General features: G+C 54.4%; 1 protein-coding gene across 4 annotated transcripts in view; it reads right to left on the minus strand.

The window, feature by feature from the left end:
- The window catches only part of NRG2 (neuregulin 2), a 161,660-nt gene continuing 141,104 nt past the window's right edge, over positions 1–20,556 (minus strand). The window contains exons 4-12 of one of the 4 annotated variants that reach the window (XM_039836269.1): positions 20,234–20,327; positions 14,364–14,440; positions 13,935–13,993; positions 8,627–8,723; positions 6,115–6,217; positions 4,020–4,143; positions 3,561–3,688; positions 2,502–2,729; positions 1–1,923 (exon numbers count right to left, since the gene is read on the minus strand). In XM_039836269.1, coding sequence (XP_039692203.1) covers positions 1,173–1,923; positions 2,502–2,729; positions 3,561–3,688; positions 4,020–4,143; positions 6,115–6,217; positions 8,627–8,723; positions 13,935–13,993; positions 14,364–14,440; positions 20,234–20,327 — 1,661 coding nt within the window. In that variant the 3' untranslated portion in view covers positions 1–1,172. Of the gene's footprint in view, positions 1,924–2,501; positions 2,730–3,560; positions 3,689–4,019; positions 4,144–6,114; positions 6,218–8,626; positions 8,724–13,934; positions 13,994–14,363; positions 14,441–20,233; positions 20,355–20,556 lie in introns of all 4 variants that reach the window. The other 3 variants (XM_039836268.1, XM_039836271.1, XM_039836270.1) reach the window with 3 other exon arrangements.

Consider the following 20,556-nt stretch of genomic DNA (forward strand, 5'->3'; position numbering starts at 1 on the left):
CACGAGTTATTTGATTTTATTTACAATATAAAAATGTTCAAGTGTCAACAGTCATGTGTTTGGACATTTCAGGGCAGGGTTCCCATTTGTTTGGGATATTTTTTAAACAATTATCTTTTTGACAAATTAGCAGTGGACCCAGTTTTGGGGGGGTGGGGAAGACAGGGCTGGAGAGGGAGTGGAAGTCATAGGTGGGTTGGGGCTGGGATTCGGGCTGTGAGAAGGAAATGGGGTTACTTTATTGCTAAAAGGGGAATCAAATACACTGTCAAGTGGCTCTTCTCGGTCCCAGCGTGACCATGCATTCAATCTAAAGAATCTGAAATGCAAACGACATGCAGGCAGTAACATAGAAAAGACAATCTGTAAACGAAGGTGCTGCAGAGGAGGGTGGGGCATCCTGGAGGCTGTGGGGGAGGAGGAGCCGCGAAAGTTGGGGCCCTGGCAGAGCTGCCCCCTCCCTGGGGCGAGGGCTTTTTGGAAGACCTGGTTCTCAGTGCCCCCTCCTTTAGCAGCTGTGAGGAGCGGGGAGGCCCCCTCCCCATTCAAGTTGCTGTCGCTGGGCCTTAGTCTCCCCCTGGACGTGACCTGATCCCAACTCTAGCTCTAAGCCTAGGATCCATGCCCTCTCTTCAGGCGGCCCAGGACTCAGGATCTTGCAAGGAGGCAAAGCTACTCCTGTCCTCATTTCCGGCCTCAGGGCTAATCTGTCGCTGCCCCATACCTTGCCCCTGCACCCCAGAACCCTGCAGCCTCTTCTCCAATTTCTCTCACCGCCGCCAGCCCGAGATCCTACATGTTTACATGTCCCCCATCCCCACCCCGCAATCCAGACTTCCCTCCAGGAGCTCCAAATTAGCGTACAGCAAAAGGCACCACAATATAGGTTTCTATTAAAGAGTCATAAAATTGGCCCATCTCTCTTTTTTTTTTGTTGTTTCTTTTTTTTTCCGAAGCTGTAAATCAGGATGTTACATATAAATAGTTTCCCTATAAAAACGTCATTGCCGTTAGCTAGTATTATAAGACAATTTTTGCTAAAATGAAAATAAAACATTTTGTTATACCTTTTCCCTTTGATAGAAAATAAAAATATTTTTATTTCTTTTTTCCTTTCTCCAGTTGGTGGTCTTCGTTCTCCTGAAAGACGAGGGCGGTGGTGACGACGGGCCCTAGAGGGGCGCCGAGTCCTGCTTGGCCCGCGGGGGCGGCGCGCGGCTGTGTCTGCTGCTGGCGCGCGTGCTGTGGCTGTCCAGGGAGTAGTAAGTCCTGCTGTCGGCCGCCCCGCAGAGCGGTGGCGAGTCCGAGCGCAGCGCCTCGTGCCCGCCGCGCAGGCTGAGGAAGGGCGTGCTCTCGGCCGCCAGCGCCCCGTCGGCGTCATCGGCGTCGTCGTCGGAGGCCGAGCCGCCGCCGGAGCCGCTGCTCAGGGACAGCGAGTCTCGGGCGGCGCGTGCGCGCTGCGCCGCCAGCCCATTAAGGCGCGAGCGGCGCCAGCGCCGAGGCCCCGCCGACGTCCTGCGGGACGCACCGCGGGCTCGCGGCGGCGGCGGCGGCGGGGGGACGCATTCCTGCGTGGTCTCGTACTCGTCGTCCTCGGGGATGCGGAAGGGGCTCGCGGGCAGGCTGCCCAGGCTGCCGCCCAGCGCGCAGGCGCTGCGCCGCGGCCCGGGCCCTGCCGCGGGATAGTAGTAGCTGTCGTAGTTGTGCTGCATCTCAGTGCTGGGCCCCGGCCCAGGGGCCGCCGGGTGCCCCAGGAGCGGCTCCTGCTCCGCCAGGCGGTAGCTGATGGGCGCGGCCGGCGGCAGCGACACGGCGTGTGCCGAGTTGGGGGACGTGATCTCGAAAGTCGGCACCTGCGTGGCCAGCGAGTAGTGGAAGTCTACAGGAGAGAGGCGCGCGGGCGTGGTCAGGGCCGACACGTACCTGCAGGGAAAGGCAGAAGCGTGGGCGGGGGGCCGGGACCTGGGGAAGCGGTGTGTGCGGTCGGCGGAGGGAGGGGGGAGGCTGAACCGAAAGAAAGAAAAGCAGTGGTCTTGCCCTAGATCACGCCTGCAAGAACCATGGTGGTGATCCTCAGTAACCTTAATAATAGTTGCCTTAACCTTTCCAAGCCTCAGTTTCCTTATCTATTAAGTGGGGATAACCATAGTAAGTGTTCATTCTATATCGTTGTTGGGATGAGTCCATGAATGTATCAGTGGGATGTCACAGCCCAGTACTTGCTTACTCCTGATGTTCCAGTGCAATTATTAATAACATTCTCTTCTATTCTGAAAAGTGTCTTAGTAGGACAATTAAATTAGATGGTAACTGTGCACCAGGGTCCCCTGGCCTGGCTATGGTCTCAGTCTGTCATTAACACGCTGATGACCCTTAGCAGATCACTGTTTGGGGGATGAGGCTCTTTGGAGTACCTCTGAGGTGCCCTAACGGTCAGCCCTGGGTCGGTAATGCCAGCTCTCTGGCCAGGGTAGGGTACAGGTCACGGGGTAGCAACTGACCTCTCACTGTGTGGGGAGTCGCGCAGGGAGTCAACGGAGTCATGGTAAGGTGGCACGGTGGCTTTGCGTTGCTCCTCCAGGCCGTAGGCTGCTGCCCGCCGTGCCCGGGCCTCCACACATGCCGGGCTGTTGCACTTGCTGGTGCCCACCGATGACAGCATGATTCCCGACTGGGAGTCAGAGGTCAGGCTCTCAGAACGTTCCAGGCTCCATGTGTGGCTCTCATGTCTGGAGAAGCCAGAGCGGGGTGAGGTGGGGGGTCCAGTAGGTGTGGTCTCAGGCTCACCCTCTCTCTGCTTCATTCCATCTCAGGCTCCCTCAGCTCACGACCCTCCCCCACTCTGTGCTGATGTGTAGTATCACAAATGCCCAACCATGATATAGGGAGAAGGAGGGCTGGAGTCCTGTGGATGAGTGAGCTGCAACGTGCACAGGCCTCTTCCTTTCCTCCCTGAAACCAACCTCCTCCTAGCCTAGTCCCAGGGACCCCTGTCTGGGGCCCTTCCATTCCCATGGTCCTTGGCCACTTAGGAGCCCAGCTCCAGTGGCCAGTACAAGGAAGCCTGCCTGTGCCATGCTTGTCTCTAGAAGAGAAAGGGGCCAACCATACTATTCCTGAGCTGTGTGAGCCTTCGTGCCTATGTGGACAGGCCTCCCTAACTCGAGAGAAGGAGGCCAAGGTGGACTAGGTTCCTGTGGGCCAACCTAGGAGAGGGTATCGAATAGCTCTGGGCGTTCGAGTGAGTGGGCACTTTATGCCAGAGAAAGTGGAGCTGGTGAGGTCCAACAAAACTGAATGGTAGGTGAGAGCACAGTGATGCTGTTGCTCCCCTGGGGCTGGTTTAGAATGGAAAAGGGGATCCAGTGCCCTGAGCATCTGAAAGAATGTCTGGCAGTGGGTTCTGGTTTGGAGCCCCCCACCTCCATCCTCCTGCTCAGAGCCTGGCTAGGGATTCGTATGTGTGTCCCCAGGCAGGTATGTGATGCATGTGTCCTTGCTTTCTGTGGGTGTAGGTACAAGAGTCTGCACATCTGTGTGGGGGTCTGGGTGGTACCCACCTACGGCTAGAGGTGGGCGTGGCTGTGGAGCAGTGGTGAGATGGAGAACAAGAGTGGCTCCCAGAGAAGGTGGTCTCGGTCTCTCTCTGGATGACATGGTCTGTGGCTGCCACGTTCTTGGAGATATACTAGAACAGAGAGAGAGTTGGGTGGGAGTTAGTGATAGGTGACTGAGTAGGCCCTTCTTCCTGATGGAGTCAGGGAAGTTCCAGGTTGGGAAGGGGTCCAATGGATAAGTGACTTGGTGTTGGGGCAGCGATGGCCCCAGCAAGTTAACCCTCCTGCATTTCCTTAAAGAAATGGGCAAAGTGAGGCCAGTCATCTTGGTAAGGCAAGGCGAGGCTAGCAGGCAAGGCTGAGCATGGGAGGGGCCGGCTGCTGCCCTGGCCCATCTTCAGAGGAACCAGAAGCATGGCTGTATAGCAAGGGCTCAGAGGGGGACCTGGGAATACCACTCACGTCTGCCATCTGGATCTCTTCAGGGTCCAGCCGGGGGTGGCTGGGTCCGTTGGCCAGGCTCCGGTTCTGGTGGGCTGGGCACAAGTTCTGCCGCAGGTGGTTGTGCATCTTCTTCCGTTGTTTTCTGCACGGGGAAGGGTGCGTTAACCTGGCACACCCCACTAACACATTAACTACCCTAGCTGCCCCTCTCGGGGAGCTCGTCTCTCCTCTGCCTGGACTGCTGCGGCAGTCTCCTGCACTTCTGGTGCTCAGGCTGCCCTGAGCCAGGACCCCTCCAATCTGTCCCTGCACCATCACCACTGGCCTAAATTCAGCAAGACCTGAGCATAGTGGTCCTGAACTTTGGCTCTGCTGAGAGAGTAGAACACTTTCTAGCTGTGTAACCCTGGACAAGTTATTTTACCTCTCCAGGATTCACTTTCCTCATCTGTAAAACGGAGTGATCATTTACCCGTCCCAAAGACCACTGAGGACTAAGAGTAGATAAAGTACTGAAGCATAGCGCTGGCCCACTCATTTATTCAATTGGTATTTAATTGACTTTTTGCTGTGGTCAGGGAGTCGAGGCCTGTGGGGCTACCTTACTTTGGCACATATTAAGTGCTCATTACATTTGTTTTGTAATCAACATGTCTGATCATGTCACACTCCTGTTTAAAACCTTTCCTTAGCCCTCAGTTCCCATTTCTTTCCCCAGCCCTGTCTCTCACTGGCCTCTCCCCACCCCAGCTTGTTGCACTGGGGGATTTATTTCTGATCCTCCACTTTGCCCACCCTTTCTGGCCTCTAGGCCTTTGCACAAACTGTAACATCCAGCTGGAACATTCTCTGCCTCTTCACCTGCTAACTCCTCCTCATCATTCAGGCCAAACCTAATGGGTCCTCCTCAGGGAAATCCTTCTTGCCTTTCAGCCAAGGTTAGGTACCCATGAAATATGTCCTGCGACCTTGTGCTTAGAGCACTGGCCATTGTGCCTGGGGCAGGGTCTGGTGTCCAGCAAGTAATTGAATAAAAGTTTCTTAAGAAGATGAGTGCAGTGGGGTTAGAACAGGGGGCTTGCTTTTGCCCCAACTCTTGGTCTCAATTTTCCTACTTGGGCCTTCATCCCTCCCTCTGACTTTCTGGTCCTGGACTCACCCAGAACAAGGTTGGCAGGGCCTTAGATCCCATAGATAGGGGTAGCAAGAGTCAAGACCCAGGGACTCAGTCCCCCAAATGGTGGCTCTGCCCAGACTCTTGCTCTTTAGATCAGAGAGGATATGACAGACCTATCATTTTTCTGAATCACATCACTCTGCAAACTTCATTGGCTCCCCCTCATCCTGCAGGATAAATCCAACCTTCCGAGCTTGGCATTTAAGACCCTATGATGTCATCTGGGTTCTAGCTGTTTTATCTTGACCCCAGCCCTTAGCCCCAACTATTGTGATTGCTAGTTGCAAGTTCCTGCTTATGATTCAGGAACACAGCCGATCTCCTGCATTTGTCTTTTAGCTTCCACTATTCCACTGGAACTGCCCAGACCCCTTTCTGCCCTGTTTTTCCCATTGCTCTGAGGTTCTGCCTCCACATTTCCTCTGCCCAGGTGAGACCAGGCAGTGCCTTAAGAGGTCTCTTTTTTCCTTGGGTATGTACCCTTCTTCTCTGAGCTTCCTTACCCCCAGCACTGCCCCAGTGTTTGCCTATTTGTCAGGGTAGGTGCTTCCTCACAATATCCTCTGAGGTCCATACTAGGATCATTCCCATTTTTCAGATGAGGACTCAGAGAGGTTCACCAGTTTGCTGCGGGACACACGGGAAATGGTAGAGCTGGATTTGAACCCAGATTTGTCTTCTCCCAATGCCTGTGCTCATGACCATTCCTGTTCAGTCCTCTAGGGCTGATCTCCCCCAACCTCAGCTCCTGCTTCTTGATCCAGCCCTTTGGCCTCACAACAGCTGCAGAAGGCAGTTGAGGCATAGGAGGGTGTGTGATGGTGGGGTGGGGGTTGGGGGTTAGGCAAGGCATGATGCTGGGGGGTGTGAAGGAGAGCCTGTTCTTACAAAAGCAGTCTTAGAGGCCTGCCCCTGGCCTGAGTGCCCGACACTCACTTGGTCTTGCAGTAGGCAACCACGCAGACGATGCCCACGACCAGCAGAGCCACACAGATGCCGGTGATAGTCAGGACTCTCTTCTGGTACAGCTCCTCAGCTTCTGCAGAGGCAGGGGATGTGAGGGGGCTAGGCAGGAGGTAGGTGGACTCTTGGGGATGGTGGTGCAGAGACACCTCCCCCAGCCCCTCCAATGCCTTGGGCTCCCTCCAGCTCAGGTCCTGCCCAGCTCCTTTCCCTCCTTGCTTCCCCAGAAGTCTCCCTCCCGCCCACTTCTGGATTGCCTTCTGCTCCCCAGAACTCCACCCACCTGTGAATCTGAGCACAATTGACTACCCCTGAGTTCACCTTCCCAAACCCCATGCCCTGTCTGGGGCACGTGAGTGGAAATGCAGGGGGATGGGGGGATGGAGGTGACATTTCCAAGGCCATAGAGGAGGGCAACCAGCTTGGCCAGCAACCCTGCCCTGCCCACTATGGCCTGGTGGTTGCAAAGGACCTTGGTGGGCTGTTCTTCATGGCGATGAATGTGGCAACCCTGGGCAGAGGCCTAGTTTGCTACTGTAACTTTTCTAAGAAGGTGGAGAGTGGCTTGTTCTGGGCTGGTGACAGGATATCAGACTCAGAGGCTGGACTTAGGAGGGATGCCAGGGCCAGGAGCAGGGACAGAATAAACCAGGCCTGTGGCCAGAGGCAAAGGGAGAAAGGCCTTCGTTTATCCCTGCAGCCCTGGCCCATGCCAGCCCTCCCCGTCTCTGCCTGCGAGAAGCCCATGCATGGTGCTATAGGCCCTTGGCACCTAGGAGAGTCCTTTTGCTCCAGGTACAGCCCCACCTTTTCTGAGGAGCTGACCCCTCTATCTCACACTTCTTGGTGGAGCATCCCCTACCCTTTTAAAACAGAGAAAGCCAGGAGGAAGAAAAGGAAAAGGTGACAGCACCAGCCATAGTCTAGGCATAGAGCCTAGACACCTGCACCTGTTGGCTGGCCCCTCTGCACTGCTCCCCTCCCACCAGCGCAGCGATAAGTGGAGGTTGGACCCCATACCTTGGTGGAGCCCTGGAAAATGTCTTTAAGCTCTCAGGCTTGCTGCACCTCCTGTGGCAAAGGTATACCCACCAGCAAACACCGGGGGGAACAGACTTTCCAGACACACATACCTGTAGGACTACGCCTATCCAATACACAGACAGATCCTTTCACAAAGATGTACTTGCGCACACATCCAGAGAAGCACACATGCACACGTACACACATGTGCATGCGTGATCACACCCGCCGACACACTCGTGTGGAGTCTTAAACAAACAGCCCTCCACATCAGGCCCCCATTTTGGGGCTCTGTGGCCCATGTCCTGACTCCAGTTCTCATCCCCGTCCGCCCCTAGGTCCCCTTTAGTCAGACATCTGTCTCCATCACTCCTCTGAGACCACTCTGGCCATGGTCATGGACAACCTCTCAGCTGACTCCCTCTGCTGGGCCCACTCCTGTTCTCTCCCAGGTTTCCTCCTCCTTCGCTGATGTCTCTGCCTCCGTTGTGGCTTTTCCCCCTTCTCTGTGGGCTACAGGCAGAAGGGCCCAGAGCTCTTCCTTTCCTCCACCTGCCCTCTCTCCTTTAGTGATCCCACCCAGACTCCGACTTTAAATGCCATCGGTGTGCAGCAAACTCTCAAATTTCTTTCTCCTGCCCTGGCTTCTCCCTGAGCTCCAGAGTCCCACATTCAAGGGCCATGGCCCGACACAAGCAGTGACCCCCACCCTCCTCCGAACCTGCTCCCTGCTCTCCCCATCTCTTCAGTAGCGGCACCACCTTTCTTGTTGCTCAGGCCCCGAACCTTGGAATCATTCCTGATTACTCCCTTTCTTCTCACCTTCCCTGGTACCTGGTCCATCAGCAAGTCCTCTCAGTTCTACCTCCCAAGCAGGTCCTGGATCTGACTACTTCTTAACCATTTCCCCTGCTTCCGGCTTAGTTCAAGATGATGCCATCTCTCACCTGGATGGGCTGGTCACCTTTTAACTGGTTTCTCTGCTTCTACTCCTCCCCATCCTGTCCCCTGACCCAGTCTGTTCTCCATCTAAAAGCCACACTGATTTAAAAACATAAAGCAGATCTTTTACTTCCTGCTTAAAAACTCACAATGGCTTCCCACTGCAACTTGAATACAACCCGAAGCCTGACCATGGCCTACGAGGCCCCAGATTACCTGGTCCCAGCCTTCCTCTTAGATCTCATCTGCGGTCCTCCTCCCCATGTCCGCTCTGCACCAGAGTTGCTAGGAGTCTTTCCATCCATTGAACAAGGCAAGCCCACTCCAACCACACCACCCCTGACTTGCTGTGGCTCTGCCTCAAATACCCTCCCCAAGCTGTCTATAGGGCTGGCTACTTTTTCATCTCACTAAATGTCACCTCATTAGACAAGCCTTCCCTGACCGCTCAGCTAGAGTAGCTCCCACCCCAGCTAGGCGCTATCCCATTACCTTCTTTAATTTTCTGGATAGCACTTACCACCACCTGACAGCTTTCCTGTTTGTTTGTTGTCTGTCTCACTCTGTGAATCTGAGCTCCGGGAGGGCAGGGACTCTGTGTGCCAGATCGCCAGACTCTGGCAAATTCCGGGGTTCAACAGATGTTTGTTGAGTTGGTGAGTGAATTAATGTACAGACCACCATGACAGATACAGACACATTTACATAGGCTCACACTCACCACTGCACCCTCACAGTTCCAACTGCGCAACACTCAGCTCTTAACACAAAGGTATTGCACTGCACCCCTCCACGTACTTGCATCCCACACTTGTTATCCCTAACAAGGTATACACACATTCACACCCCCCTCAACACACACATCCTCAGATTCACCCCTGTGCACCCTGCCACCACCACATAGATACCACCCAGGCTCAGCCTCTCTCCTTCCCACCCTGTCACAGTCAAGAGACATACTCTTACACACAGACTTTTAGCTCTAGCTTCTACTGAGAACAGCTGGTAGCATCTGGGAGGTGGGGACACTGTGGCCTTCCCAAACCTGCCATGAGAACAACCTTTGAATACTGTAGGCTCCACATCATGTCTGAGGTCTGACTCCACTGAAGCCTTGGCCCCTCTGAACCCCTTCATCTCCCCTGCTGTAATACGTCTGGACGCTTGAGGCAGGGTAGAGCCTCCCAGCACAAGTCAGAGAGCTGGATAGATTGACCCCTCAAAGTCCCTTCCTGTTGAAGGTGTTTTCCAGGGGCCAGCGGGCAGGAGGGCAGGCACCAGAGGCCAGCCCGCTCTAGACCCTTGATTACAGATGAACATACGTGCCCTCGTGGGGACAGATCATGGAGGGAGTGACAGCCTCAAGCAGATGGCAAAGCCTGGCATACAGACCCAGGGCAGGGGGCAGAGACAAACAGCGTTCCCAGCCACCAGCCTGGTGCAGGATGAAAAGCAATGGAGATGGAAATGGGAGAAAGAAGGAGGATTAAAGTTAAATGAATTGAATGTGTTGCCTCTCTGCACAACTCTAAACCAGGGTGCCGTGGCTTCCGGACACCAGCTCTCCAAGGGGCCTGTCTCTCGTGTGGCCAGCCCACCAGTCTGCACAGAGCTCAGGAGGCCCTTCCTCTCAGAAGCCTCCTAGTGATCGGCCCCAGGCAAGGGGGCGTGACCATACACTGGGGGTACAGTCCAAACACAGGGAACCCTGCCATTTATGAGCTCCTCTTGTCTCCTCCAAAGAGGACATCTTGATGGGGCGAGGGGAAACTTTTGGAATTATCCCTTTTCCATGTGTTGGAAAAGAAGCCAAACATCCAGCACACGTGGTGTCAGAGGCTGCAGAGAGGCTATGTGGATGGTACTGAGTGATAAATGAAGGCTCCGTACCCTTTAGTTCAAATCCAAGATGCTCTGGCAGTGCAGAAGAGAGGAGGGCCAGAAAGGGAAAGGGATGGAGGGAGAGATACAGAGAGAGATGGGGGAGGACGAGGGCGGGAGAGAGAGAGAGAGAAACGTTGGTCAGGACTCTTCAGACACCAGCAGCCAGCCTGTGAGGTGAAAGCAGGTTAGTGGTGTCCCCTCCCGGCTTCCTGAGCCCCTTCCCTGGCAGCCTATCCCCAAGAGCCCCTGGGAGGGGTGGAGAGAGGAGATGTTAGGATCAGCAGGCAGGACAGGTTCTTTAGAGATGAGCTGTGGGGTTAGTACCTGGTGGGAGGCAGAGGCGCAAAAGTCAGTTGGCGTATGTCCCCAGGGAGGAAAAGTGAGTGTGGGGCGGGGGGCAGGGGTCCAAGGAGTCCCCACTCCCGGTGCCAGTGCCAGGCCTTCAGCACTCAAGCCCCTCAGGGAGACAGCTTGCTCAGCCCCAATCTCTCATTCATGGGACTTTTTTTTTTTTTTTCTGTTTAGAACAAGAGTGCAGGGTATGCAGACTGGCCCCCTTGTTCCTATCAAGCCCCCACAGGCCGAGCTGGCCCACCCATCTACTAGGAGCTTGGGCATGGAGACTCAGAGTTTGTGGGGAACAGAAGTGGGGAGAGAAGGAGGCTCCAAGAGGCAGATCACTTCTCTACTTGACACCCCTAACACCCTAATAGCCTACAGGGGCTGGGCCTCGGGGTCTAAGACTGATTTCACGACAACGAAGCAAACTGCAACTTTGAGAGACAAAAAGGTTCACTTATGGAACAAGTGAGCCCCATAAGTGGTGGTCCAATTGTACTTTTTATAATGGAATCATGTTGCAAATGTGCAATTTTGGGGCCCTTCGAGGTAGACACCCATGCTTGCCCAAGGGTGCGACTCTATACATACCCAGCCTACCTATCTCTCATTCTTTTATCTGTTATATGGAGGTCAGGCCTGACCATGGCATCTCTGGGGGGTTTGCAACCTGGCTGTGCTTCAGAATCACCTGGACCAATCACCCGGACCAAGGGTCAGGTGGGAGCCCAGAAATCTCAACAGTGTTTTTGAAAAGCTCACCTACCATTCCAATGCAGTGGCCGACACCTGTCTGTAGGCCTTGAGGCTCAGTTTTGTCCCTAATTTGCTGTGTGGATGTGGGCAAGTCATAGTTTTTGTTCGCTCATCTGTCAAGAGTGCCTGTGCACTGTGAGGGGAAGATGTGGGCATGCCAGACAGCGTGAGGCTCAGTGCAGGTGCAGGGCCTGCACCCTTGCCTCCCCAAAAGTAAGCTCCACTAGACTGGGGAGCAGGTGAACTTGTGTTTTGATGTTCTCATCTCCTGTGGAGGAAGGAGAGCACAGGGACATCAGCAGGAAGTCCTGTGCATTGTCTATTCCTGGATCTCTTTCTGCTTCCTGATAGGGATTCCAGAGGGTTCTGCATTTGAAAAAGGGCAGGAGAGCAGGGTGGCTCTGTGCCACGGCCCAAGATAGCTCTCAAGGAGGCTCGAGGAAGATCCTGGGCTCTGACTCCCAGTTCCATGCAGAGACCACACCCTCAAAGCACGAACCTCAGTCTTTCCAAACACAAGCCCTTCCACTCCTGTTAAACACAAGGTTGGGAGCATTCTTGAATGTGGATTCTTTGCAATCTTTCTTCTACTGCTTGGAGTAGGAGTCATCATAAGCACAGTGAGTCTACTACTCTGCCAGGCCACCCAGTGCTGGTCATTGTGCTAAGCAGACAGTACACGCTTGACAAACTCAGAGTCCTTGAGGAGCAACTTTCCCTGAGTAGCTAAACCTGTGGGCCCAGGGACCCTCTGGGTATGTTGAGAGAGCTCCCATGCTGCCTGAGAGAGAGCAGCTCAGCCTGACCACAGCACTGGGGACACTAAGAGGGCTGTGGTTCATAGAGCTTGTCTGGGCCCGATTTTTGATTATTGTTGTGTTAGATAAGGCAGCTGGGGCCCAGTGGTGCTAGGAGACTTTCCCAAGGTCACACAGCAAATTAGGAGACAAAAGGGAGACTGGAGGCCAGGTCTCTGGTCTTTTGGGGCTAAGCAATAGCGATTCTGCCTACTGAGTCTCTGGGCAGGCCGGACTGGCTAGTCCTGAGGACGATGAGTGTCTGGAAAAGTGAGCAGGGCTCCCAAAGCTATTTAAGAGTTTTCTTCTGCATCGCTTTTCTGGAAACCAAGTAGTAGCTATAGCAGCAGCTTCTGGGCCTCCTGACTGTCCTCCCCTTTGAGTCAAGGGCCTGTATTATTTAGGATGGACTAGTGGTGGCTAGCAGGACCGGTGATGTCACTGAGGGCTTGGCTAGTCCTTAGGACGGTAGCCCCGCTTCCCTTTCATCAGAGATGGATTTCGAGGGGCCTGTGGCTATGTCCACCCCAGTAAAGAAAACAGTCTCCTACTTATAATGTTCATTGGCTACTACTCAGCCAGGAGGAATGGTACCACTGAGTCTCAGACAGGTCTTATTGAGTAGAAATTTCGTATTGAGAATTCTCTTGGGCCACATGCCCTGCCCACAGCTCTTATCCCCACAGCCTTCCTCTCTGGCCTCCAACTGGAGGGGCCTGGGGACAGTGCTCGCTCCCACACTCTATTAAGATAGTTTACCATTTGGGCCAAGTGGTCCTTTCCCCCCTGAGGACTCTCTTTTCCTTTCCAAGTCTTGGCTTTCAGGCCCCTGGAGGGGGTGTGAGGCGGGGTGGGGGCGCGGCAATTTCTAGACTTTTGTGTTGTGGCCTGGGTAGGTTTGGAAAGGCTCATTTCTCCACCCTGAGACCCAAATCCCCAAACCTCCTTCTCCAAGGGCTACCTAAAGGGCCTCCTGGGTCTTGTCCTTGGCCTCTCTTGGAGCTCTATCTCTCCATGCCCAGGCTCCTTCAGTCTGGTTCCTAATTCCTCATAGGACCCAGAAGTCCTCCCTGGAGGAGGTGGGGGTGGTCCAAGCAGGGGCCAAGTGTGCTCTGGAAAATGGGTGACAGGGTCCAGCTTTGTAGGCCAACAGACCACAGGGCCCAAACACAGAGTCCAAGGCCAGCAGTGGCTTTTTGCTCTGCTCCGCCTCCACCTGGTGGCACTTGAAGGAACTACTTCCAGCCCCAAATAGAACTCTCCACAATTACGGCCTCATCCATCTGCTGCAGGGCTCACATTTTTTTTCCAGCAAACTGTGCACACCAGAAAGCTCCAACCCCAGAAGAGGAAGAAAGGAAGGGAATGAACACCTGGATGGGGACTCAGACCAGAGAGGGCCTAGAGAGGGTCACCAATTATCCCTGGATTCCTTAGTCCCTCTATCTTTTAGCACCTTCAGCATCCCCTACTGCACCCCGTCCCATAGCCACATAAATGTCCTCGGTCTCTAGCCAACATGGAAGCCATTGCCCTAGGGGCTGTTCTCCCTCAACTTCTCTCCCCCACTACCCTTTCCTCCCAAACCAAACCAAAACCAACTCTGGCCAGACCCGAAGGCTTTCTGAGAACTTATTTCTCTCTCTCAAGCACACCAGCACACACGTGCACACACTCACTGCCCGGCCCCATCAGTGACCTGACATCCTCAAACAGGCCTTCATAGCCAGGCGAGGCCTCCACAAATACTTCTTCCCATGCTGGTCAGGCTGCCTGACCCAGAAGCAGTGAGGAGGCCTGAGCATGGCTCCAGCCGGCTGCAGGGAGAGCTCAGCGTTACTGAGCCTAGGCAGTATAGCGATATGGGGGTTGGGGGTGGCAAGGGCGTGTCAGTCTCCTCTGCACAGGCTTCTGGTGAAGCACTGAGGACTGAGAGAAGCCCAGGACACCCCCCATGAACCCCCCTAGTCTCGCTAAGCAAGACCCCATCCCTCCCACAGGGGGAGAATATCAGTCACCAGGGAAGAAAAGAAATAGAAGAAAGAGACATACTGGAGAAGTTGACCATTGCGAACTGTTGACACCTGTCCCCGGTGTATCCCACAGGACACCTACCAAAAGAAAGAAAACCAGAAAGAGAGAGCCAGGATAGCAAGACACAGGCATTGCAACACCCCGGCACGGGCTCCTGCCAATGCCAGCTGGGTTCTTTGCCACTGTTACCATTTGTACTGGCCTTGCCACTCTGCCCCTTACCTGTAGCCCTGAACTTTAAACCCAAGGATTAGGCCAAAAATGAAAAACAAAGCAAAACAAAACAAAACAAAAGAACTTACAAACCGAAATACAAAAAAGAGAAACAAAACAAAACAGCCAAAGATCAAAACAACCAACACCCCTGGCCCTACGCCCTACGTTGGGGGGACTGCACCCGGAAGCTTTCTAAGGAGCAAGGACTCGTGTTTGTATCTTCAAACATACTTTGCTTAGGATCTGGCATGTACAATCGCAAAGGCAGTTTCTCCAAACATCTCTGTCCGAAGAATCCGTTTGGACATCTGGAGAAGGAAAAGGGGAAAAATCACAGAACAAACTGGCATCATCCGCGAGGCTCAGGTTAGAAATCAAAGTGCACAGTGATGAATGAGAAAACCAAGTGGGGCGCTGGGGCACACTCGTCACGGCAGGGGCTGGAGTCGGGGCTGGGTGGAGGGCTCGGAAATCTCCTTCAAAATCTCTCTAATAGATGTGGCTCCGTGGGTAGTGGGGAGGGGTTGGGGTAGGGAGGAGAATGATACAGGGAAGCAGCGGAGGGAAATTGGGAACTTACTGCCTAATTGTCCTAATGGTTGTTGAGCCTTCCCTTCTGACCTGCCTGGGACCCCAGGTGGCCAGAACTGTACTCCTTGGGGCCAGGTGGTCAGCAGGCAGGGTGCTGGTGGCCTTTTTGAAAACCAAGTTCTGGGGAGCCACGCCTAGGCCCTATCCAAGTGTTCTCTCCAGGGCCTTGGGCAGGTTTTCTCATCCATGAAGTAGCCTCCAGAAAGCTCAAAGGAGAACTCTGGAATGCTGTTCCCCAACTATGTGCCCATGACAAAAGGGACCTTGGAGATGTCTCATCTGTTCTCTTGAATAGGGTTCTATGGCCAAATAAGTTTAGGAAATTCATTCCTAGGTGTCCTTGTACAGTTACAGTGCACATTGACTATGAAACGTTTTGTAGGAGGAAAGAGCTGAACTGTCTAGCACGTCTCAAACTTATTTGACCATGGAAGTTGTTTTCTGAGGAACCCTTATGAACATGGTTTGAGGACAGCTACCCTGGAGCAATATACATGGGGAAGCTTAGTGGGGAACAGGTAAGGCTGGAGAGGAGCCGGAATTACCAGTGTCCCAAAGCTGATCTGCGGAGGCCAGGGGCAAGGCGTCTGGCCTCGGGTGGGAAGAACCACAATGGGGGCTGCAGCAGGCTCTCCCTGGGGCCCCTGAAGTCTGTTCCATAGCTGGAGACTACTGGCCGTCTGGGATACCTGTCTTTCCCCCATGACCTGCTCCTCCATCCCTGCCTGGCCATGGCGGGGCTATTCTTCCATGCACCACCCACTCCCATCTCCCTGACCTTGTCTTCCCCTCCAAGTACATTTCTTTCTGCTCTTTGGCTGCCACTCTCCTCTCAAGTGAGTCCCTATCTTACAGATTCTGGGAGACATGCCCAGCCCTGTAGTCTTTTCTGAACCCCAGCAAGAAATTTAGACAGGGCCACACTGAGCCCCCATCCCCTACTCAGAGATAGATCCATGCTGTCTATGCCTCTTCTTCCTTAGAAAATTAGGTCAGCCCAATACCAGTGTCCCCTCAATAACAGGTCACTGTTTGACATTAATGAGTAACTTCCTCATGAGGTGAGTGTACTCTACCTCTTAGCATTTTAGTGTATACCAACCATCAGTAGCCCCTTGAGCTTATAGGGGATGGTGGCCATTGGCTGTGATTGACACAGGGCCCCCAATCTGATCTGGAGGATCGGGAGTGGTTGGTGAACAGCTAGTAGGAATTTCTCTTGGTCTTGATGGTGTCTCCCTCAGGGGAGGCAGGAGGCTAGTCCTACAGTGGTGGCAGTGTGTGTATGCAGTTGTGCCTGGCCAGTGGGTGGTGGAGGATGGCTGGAAGTGTGTCTGGAGAAAGTAGGGTGGGCTACAAATGAAGCTGATGCATGCTCATCCTGTTAAACAGGGTGGCTCAGAGGAGCAGGCTACCACCTTGTCAACACATCCTGCTCTGATCCCTGGCCCTCATCCCCAATCATCCCAGCCCAGGAAGATGGAGGTCGTGGCTAAGGCTTCCCAACCAGCTCTAGTCAGGCTCAGCTCTTCTTCCTCAGCTCTCAGAAACTGAAGTCTACTTGGGATGGGGACTAGAAGGGGAGAAGTGATTTTTCAAGCAGCAGCACCTTTGGGAGCAGAGGATAAAGACCTAGGAAGTTGCCAAAATGACTCTTGGAATTTGCAAAGGAAGAAGAAAGAGATAGGTTTGTCTGTGTCCAATGTCTGAGATTAGCCCGGCTCTTCTTGGAGACAGGGAAAACCTGTGTGTGTGTGTGTGTGTGTGTGTGTGTGTGTGTGTGTGTGTGTGTGTGAGTGAGAGAAAACCGGGAGTGCAGGGGCTGGAGGAGACAAAGAGAAGTCCATTCCCAATGCTGACAGTCTGGGGTGCTGTCTCATGGCTCTTGGAGACCAATGACAACTAAGCACACCCCTGTGTCCCTGATCCCACACCCAGCCGGGACTAACCTAAATGTATCCTCATATCTTTCATGGCCGCTGAATTGCACAACTCTGGGTGGCGCCATGGACTTGGTCTACAGCACAAACACGCCCCCTGGAGTTGTACGATATTGTCCTAACCTTCCTGCCCTGAGAAAGTGTGTCCCCACTGGCTAAACCAAAGAAAAGACAGTGGGGGGTGGGCACAACGTGGGGATGGGGAGGATTGACACCCCATGCTGTTCTTTGGGAACTGGCTCCTTCCGGGGGGCTCCTGGACACTCCTGTTCTCTCCTTAGCCTCACTTGTTGAGGATGAACCACATCCTGAGGCTGGGGCTTCCCTAGAGAAGGTTCTGGGCTGGGCCTACAGTCCTCTCCATCCTGCACCCAGGACCAGGTAACAGGGTACAGGCAATGTTAGCCTGTTACCCAGGCGTGGAGTCTGAACTCAGTGTGGGTGGCTGGCTGGTAGAGGGTGAGTTCCCACTCAGGGACCGACCTGGCACAGGAGCAGAGGGAAGAGTTTAGAAGGAGCGGCATATAACAGCCTCCCTAGCCCTTCCCGCTAAGTCATCAGCTATGACTATGGGAAGGTCTGTGCCCAGGGCTGGAGAAGAGCAGGAGTGAGAGAGGGGCAGAGAGGAGAGCCCACGGGCTGCGTCTGGAGTGACAGAGAGGTTGGGACTCTGCCTCCCCATTTTCCCGCCCCACCTCCCGGGCCTCAGTTTCTCCTTTTGGTAGCCTGGGGATAATGCCATGTGTGCTGCCCTCACCCGGGGGAGGGGGAGAATGAAGGATGAGGGTGTGCCCCAGGCACTGGAGGGAGGGGAAGGGTCTCTGGCCTCATGAAGGGGTGGGGTGGTGATGTGGAGAAGATGAGCAGGCACAGGGGTATGGGATGGGAGAATCACCTGACAACGGGGTGGGGGAGCAGAAGGGGGATGAGCTGATGGGAAAGGGAGGCATGCCGCTGGTATGTGCACAGGGCTGGAAAGAGAGTCTTGTTCTGTCATCATCCCCTGAACCAGTCCCCAAGAGTCACGCACCAACCGTGCTCTACAAAAACACGGAGAGAAGAGGAGAAAGCAGCAAGAGGAGGTGCAGAGGCCCCTGTCTGGCCCGGACAGGAAGCAGTCCCCTTGATTTGGACCCCCATTTTCAAATCCCCTTAACTTTTCCTTTTTTAAACAAAATTCAGTATCAGTGACACTGTTTCTTTTGGCTCTGAATTCCAGAAAAACAGGAGGGACGGAGTGTGCCTGCTTTCCAACACCCCCGGCAGGGCTCTGAACCAATACACAACAACAAGTGTCAGAAAACCAGGAAGGAAAACTGATTTTTATAGAAACTGGAATGAAACTGACCAGTCTAGTTTCATTATCCAAGCTAAGCGGAAATGCAAAAAAATCAAAATAAAAAGTAAACAAACAGCACAAATGGTAAGACGTGAGTCCCGTTCCTGAGTTCTCTCCTTTGTATTCCATTCAGGTGTCATCAGGAATCCCAAGAGGCCTGCCTCCCTTCCCTCCCTACTCGCCCGCCCCCAGAATGGCCTCTGGGCTCTGCCCGGCCCCCCTCCCCCCTGTCCTTCTCCAGCACAGCTCTGAGGACCTGCCCTCCTGGCTGCAATCCCCACCAGGGCTGCCCCCTCTCCCCTGAGGGCTCAGGGAGTCAGGGAAGTGGGTTCCAGGGAGGGTTGACATGGGGGGCGGTGGCCCTGGGTACCAAGTTCAAGTGCTAAGCAGGGACCCCCCAGTTGCCTGGGGGGAGGGGAAACAGGACACCATCTTCACAGTGGCTCAGGCTCCTGCCCTCTATTCTTCTCAGGTGTAGCTGGGTGGGACGCAGAGGGACACAGCCTTGATGGCAGGGCCCTCTGGAAACCCTTTAGCTCATCACTCTCTTTCCCACACTAAACTCTCTGGCACTGGAGTTCTGGGTCCCCATGGTTCTCCTCAGCCCTGGCACCTGTCCTGGGTGGCTGAAACCTTCCCTGCCTGGAGCCAGGGATGATTTCAGTGGCATTGCTAGATTCTCTTCAAGGTTCCAGGGTCTAAGGGGCTAGGGCAGAAAAGCCTGGTGTGTGTGTGTGTTGGGGTGGACAAGAAGGGGGTGTAAGGCTGGGCTTTCTCTGTGAGTTGTTCCAGAACCCTTATGAGTTTCTATAGGTATATTTGAAAGAGCTCAAAGCGTTATCAAGGCTAGAATGTTCCCCAGGGTCTGTAGCATTAATGTGGCAGCCTCCTAGAGGCAGAAAGAGGGAAAAGATGAGGGGCTGAGTCTGGGCTGAGGACTTCCCTAGGGGGCTTGCTGTTTCTGTTGGGACTGTCCCCTGAGATTCGGGATGGGGGAGGTCGGGGAGGGGATGGCAGCAGGTAGAGGGTGGGATGGGGAAGGGAGCCGGCAAAGGAGGCCAGCTGGGTCGAGAGGCACAGACCAGCCTGACAGTCCAGGCCCAGCTAGCTGCACACTGAGGGAAGAGTGTGAAGGAGGCACAGCCCCTCGCTATCACTTTGTGTGGTGGGCTGGTCTTTAAAAGTCTTGGCTAAGGCTATAGTCAGGAGGGAGAGCAGGAGAGCTGAGGAGCGCTGAATCTGACTTTGTCTTTGGGGAAGGCAAATGCCTCTCTCTGAACCTCCATCGATACTCTGGTGGCCTTTGCCCAGATGCCATGGGAATGGGGCAGCTTTGGCACCTTGCCAGGCCCTAGGCTTGGGCTGCTTTGAAAACCCAAAGTTGTTCACTAGGCTTCCCTCCCACTCCTCTTCAGGATCCAGCCAGAACCTGTGCTGCCTTCACCAAACACCTCCTCCCCATCCTGTTCACCCATCAGAGAATCTGTCAAGGGGGTGCTGTGGGCCCAGCTTTCCAGAAGATCTGGCTGGGCCTGAACGAGCCCTCCCTGATTACTATGCTCCCACCTGTCCCGTTTGCTAAGCTCCTGGGAGGGCCTGCTGGAGAGTAGGCCCTGGCCCTTAGGGAGGCAGAGAAGCCCCAGCTTGAGCTTCTCCTCAACCGTGACTTCCCCCATTGGGCCACACCCAGAGTGGTGTCCCTGCTGGTGTCCCTTCACCCCATAGAGAGGGGCTAGGAAATGAAGGAGCACAGGCAGCGCCCAGGGCAGATCTGGACACTGGGGTCCAGCTGGTCCTGAGGTGAGCACTGAGGCTGGAGCCCTCTTCTCCCATTAAGGCTCCAAGAGCAGACTCTCAGCTACCAAGGGCTCGGGACTCATGCTCTGCCTGACCCTGCCATGCTCTTCACATCTGGGGAAGACACATCCTGGGAGAGAGAGAAAACTCAATGCCCAGTCATAGACTGGCATCCCCATCCCCCTAAAAGGTATTGGTGAAAGAGCGGACACCGGGAGATGGGGCGAGTAGGGGCCTGCGGAACGAACTGCAGAAGCCCTGAGCCCTTTAGCGCTTACCTCTCCCTCTATTCCAGAAAGTGGATAAAACCTCCCTGTCTATACCCCTTGGGGACCACTTCTCAGTGTCTGGAAGCCCACTTTTCTTAGAGCCCACCACTTCTGCCCTCTCTCACCCTGTTCTAGCCCCCAGGCCCACCCCCACCGGTCACTTACTTGCAGGAGAGCTGGTTGATGCCCTCGATGTAGTAGCAGACACCTCCATTGACACAGTAGGACTTGGCACTCTCGTTGCACTTCCGGGCATGTCCTGACCAGGATGACAGAGTGGTGCTCACTAGAGGTATGAGAGATATGTGCCAGTAACGTACTGAGACCACCTCTGGGCCCCAGGCATCACCTCCTTCAGGACCCATCTCAAAGCTGGAAGGTTAGAGACTGTAGGGGTGGCTGGAGAGGGAAGGTCTGGGGGTCCCTCCCAGTCACTAAGGCAAAGGGGAGGCCACCATGAGCTCTGACCATCTGCCTAGTTCCACCCC

Source organism: Pteropus medius, unplaced genomic scaffold (assembly GCF_902729225.1).
Source record: "Pteropus medius unplaced genomic scaffold, Ma_sr-lr_union100, whole genome shotgun sequence".
In the NCBI taxonomy this organism is placed as follows: Eukaryota; Metazoa; Chordata; class Mammalia; order Chiroptera; family Pteropodidae; genus Pteropus; species Pteropus medius.